The sequence below is a fragment of the Procambarus clarkii genome, chromosome 76, assembly GCF_040958095.1.
Source record: "Procambarus clarkii isolate CNS0578487 chromosome 76, FALCON_Pclarkii_2.0, whole genome shotgun sequence".
In the NCBI taxonomy this organism is placed as follows: Eukaryota; Metazoa; Arthropoda; class Malacostraca; order Decapoda; family Cambaridae; genus Procambarus; species Procambarus clarkii.
Genome location: NC_091225.1, coordinates 25,330,335 through 25,333,916, shown reverse-complemented (window position 1 = coordinate 25,333,916; position 3,582 = coordinate 25,330,335). Strand labels below are relative to the sequence as shown.

Genomic DNA, 3,582 nt, shown 5'->3' with positions numbered 1-3,582 from the left:
CAGACCACACACTAGAAGGTGAAGGGACGACGACGTTTCGGTCCGTCCTGGACCATTCTCAAGTCAATAGAAAATCGACTTGAGAATGGTCCAGGACGGACCGAAACGTCGTCGTCCCTTCACCTTCTAGTCTGGTCAACACAATCGACTTGAGAATGGTCTAGGACGGACCGAAACGTCGTCGTCCCTTCACCTTCTAGTCTGGTCAACACAATCGACTTGAGAATGGTCTAGGACGGACCGAAACGTCGTCGTCCCTTCACCTTCTAGTCTGGTCAACACAATCGACTTGAGAATGGTCTAGGACGGACCGAAACGTCGTCGTCCCTTCACCTTCTAGTCTGGTCAACACAATCGACTTGAGAATGGTCCAGGACGGACCGAAACGTCGTCGTCCCTTCACCTTCTAGTGTGTGGTCTGGTCAACATACTTTAGCCACGTTATTGTGACTCATCGCCCGCACGTATAGATTTTATTCCTTTGATATGTTGTTTAAGATTCGCTACTTGGAACAATAGGTTCCAAGCAGCACGGGCTATGGTGAGCCCGTAGTGGACTTCCTCCTTTGATAGGCTTCAGGTACCAAGCGTGAAAGTCTATACGTAGAGTATAGTGTACCGTATCTGTAAACTTATTATGTAATATATCTACTTGAGGTTATCTTGAGATGATTTCGGGGCTTAGGGTCCCTGCGGCCCGGTCCTCGACTAGGCCTCTTTTTTTGTTACACATCCCCAGGAAGCAGCCCGTAGCAGCTGTCTAACTCCCAGGTACCTATTTACACTGCTAGGTGAACAGGTGGCATCAGAGTGAAGGAAACTCTGCCCATTTGTTTCCGCCTCCGCCGGGGATCGAACCCGGAACCTTAGAACTACGAATCCCGAGCGCTGTCCACTCAGCCGTCAGGCCCCTCATGCCCACACGTTTTGACGACGTTGTTAGCTGTTGACAGCACTTAGTGGAGTGTCTTAGAGGTAACGACATGTTTGAGGTGTGATTTGATGGCTTGGGGGAGAGGGGTTATCTTGAGATGATTTTCGGGGCTTTAGTGTCCCCGCGGCCCGGTCCTCGACCAGGCCTCCACCCCCAGGAAGCAGCCCGTGACAGCTGACTAAGTCCCAGGTACCTATTTACTGCTAGGTAACAGGGGCATTCAGGGTGAAAGAAACTTTGCCCATTTGCTTCTGCCTCGTGCGGGAATCGAACCCGCGCCACAGAATTACGAATCCTGCGCGCTATCCACCAGGCTACGAGGTCCCTCACCTCGAGGGGTCCGGAAGTCCCTCCCCCCCCTTCCTGTGTCATCCAGACATGACACGTGCTGGATACAGGGTTTATGTGTCACAAAATAATTAGTGGGTCTCCGATAAAGGTAAATAATCAACAAACAAATGGCCAAATGAGGACGACATTTCCGCTCAATAAACTTAAATGGAATTTTGTCTTTTAATACACAAATTAGATTCTTGTTCGCTCAACAAGATCAGCGATCAACGTCAGCCACTGACGTCCAGACGTCAGTGGGCATCGGGACGCTCAAACAAGGACATCAAAACGATCAAACAAGGGCATCAAAACGATCAAACAAGGGCATCAGAACGATCAAACAAGGGCATCAGAACGATCAAACAAGGACTTCAGACCGATCAAACAAGGGCATCAAAACGATCAAACAAGGGCATCAGAACGATCAAACAAGGGCATCAGAACGATCAAACAAGGGTATCAGAACGATCAAACAAGGACTTCAGACCGATCAAACAAGGGCATCAAAACGATCAAACAAGGGCATCAGAACGATCAAACAAGGGCATCAGAACGATCAAACAAGGGCATCAGAACGATCAAACAAGGACTTCAGACCGATCAAACAAGGGCATCAGAACGATCAAACAAGGGCATCAGAACGATCAAACAAGGGCATCAGAACGATCAAACAAGGGCATCAGACCGATCAAACAAGGACTTCAGACCGATCAAACAAGGGCATCAAAACGATCAAACAAGGGCATCGGAACGATCAAACAAGGGCATCGGAACGATCAAACAAGGGCATCAAAATGATCAAACAAGGACATCAAAATGATCAAACAAGGGCATCAAAATGATCAAACAAGGACATCAAAATGATCAAACAAGGGCATCAGACTGATCAAACAAGGACTTCAGAACGATCAAACAAGGACTTCAGAACGATCAAACAAGGACTTCAGAACGATCAAACAAGGACTTCAGAACGATCAAACAAGGGCATCAGAACGATCAAACAAGGACTTCAGAACGATCAAACAAGGACTTCAGAACGATCAAACAAGGACTTCAGAACGATCAAACAAAGACTTCAGAACGATCAAACAAGGGCATCAGACCGATCAAACAAGGGCATCAAAACTATCAAACAAGGGCATCAAAACGATCAAACAAGGACTTCAGACCGATCAAACAAGGGCATCAGACCGATCAAACAAGGACTTCAGACCGATCAAACAAGGACTTCAGACCGATCAAACAAGGGCATCAAAACTATCAAACAAGGGCATCAAAACGATCAAACAAGGGCATCAAAACGATCAAACAAGGACTTCAGAACGATCAAACAAGGGCATCAAAACTATCAAACAAGGACTTCAGAACGATCAAACAAGGGCATCAAAACGATCAAACAAGGGCATCAAAACGATCAAACAAGGGCATCAAAACGATCAAACAAGGACTTCAGAACGATCAAACAAGGGCATCAAAACGATCAAACAAGGGCATCAAAACGATCAAACAAGGACTTCAGAACGATCAAACAAGGGCATCAAAACGATCAAACAAGGGCATCAAAACGATCAAACAAGGGCATCAAAACTATCAAACAAGGACATCAGAACGATCAAACAAGGGCATCAGACCGATCAAACAAGGGCATCAGAACGATCAAACAAGGGCATCAGACCGATCAAACAAGGGCATCAAAACGATCAAACAAGGGCATCAGACCGATCAAACAAGGGCATCAAAACGATCAAACAAGGGCATCAAAAGATCAAACAAGGGCATCAGACCGATCAAACAAGGGTAATCAATGCACTCAAATCACCAGTAAACCAGAATATTGCAGAATACCCGCAAGGCAGACCAACTGGTCACAGTTATGGCACTCTTGCAGCCTTTGGCACAGTGCCTGCAGATATTAACAGAAGGGAACTATCAAGGAGAAAGTGCTAAGTCACTACGACTATATAGCACTTGGAAGGGGTCAGGATAAGGATTTGGGATGGGACGGGGGGGAAAAGGAATGGTGCTCAACCACTTGTGGACGGTCGGGGATTGAACGCCGACCTGCATGAAGCGAGACTGTCGCTCTATACCATCCAGTCCAAGTGGTTGGGCACCATTAAGAAATTAAGCTTTGCCACCTTCTCTAAGAGAGTTTGACTCTTTCCTTGAGAAAGTAAATGCTTTGACTCACAGTTCTAGAATGTATCAACTTATCAACAGATGTTGCAATTCAAAATATTTACAATCACTCTGATAGTCAATGTCTTATGCCTCTCTAGCCATTTGTGGCTTCAGACACGAACACGTTTTAGACG

At 46.3% G+C, this 3,582-nt stretch overlaps 1 protein-coding gene across 1 annotated transcript; it reads left to right on the top strand.

The window, feature by feature from the left end:
* Positions 1–2,127: 2,127 nt before the first annotated feature.
* LOC138357246 (micronuclear linker histone polyprotein-like) lies at positions 2,128–3,183 on the top strand. The gene has a single exon (XM_069313908.1). The coding sequence runs from the start codon at positions 2,128–2,130 to the stop codon at positions 3,181–3,183; it is 1,056 nt and encodes a 351-aa protein (XP_069170009.1).
* The last annotated feature ends 399 nt before the right edge of the window (positions 3,184–3,582 follow it).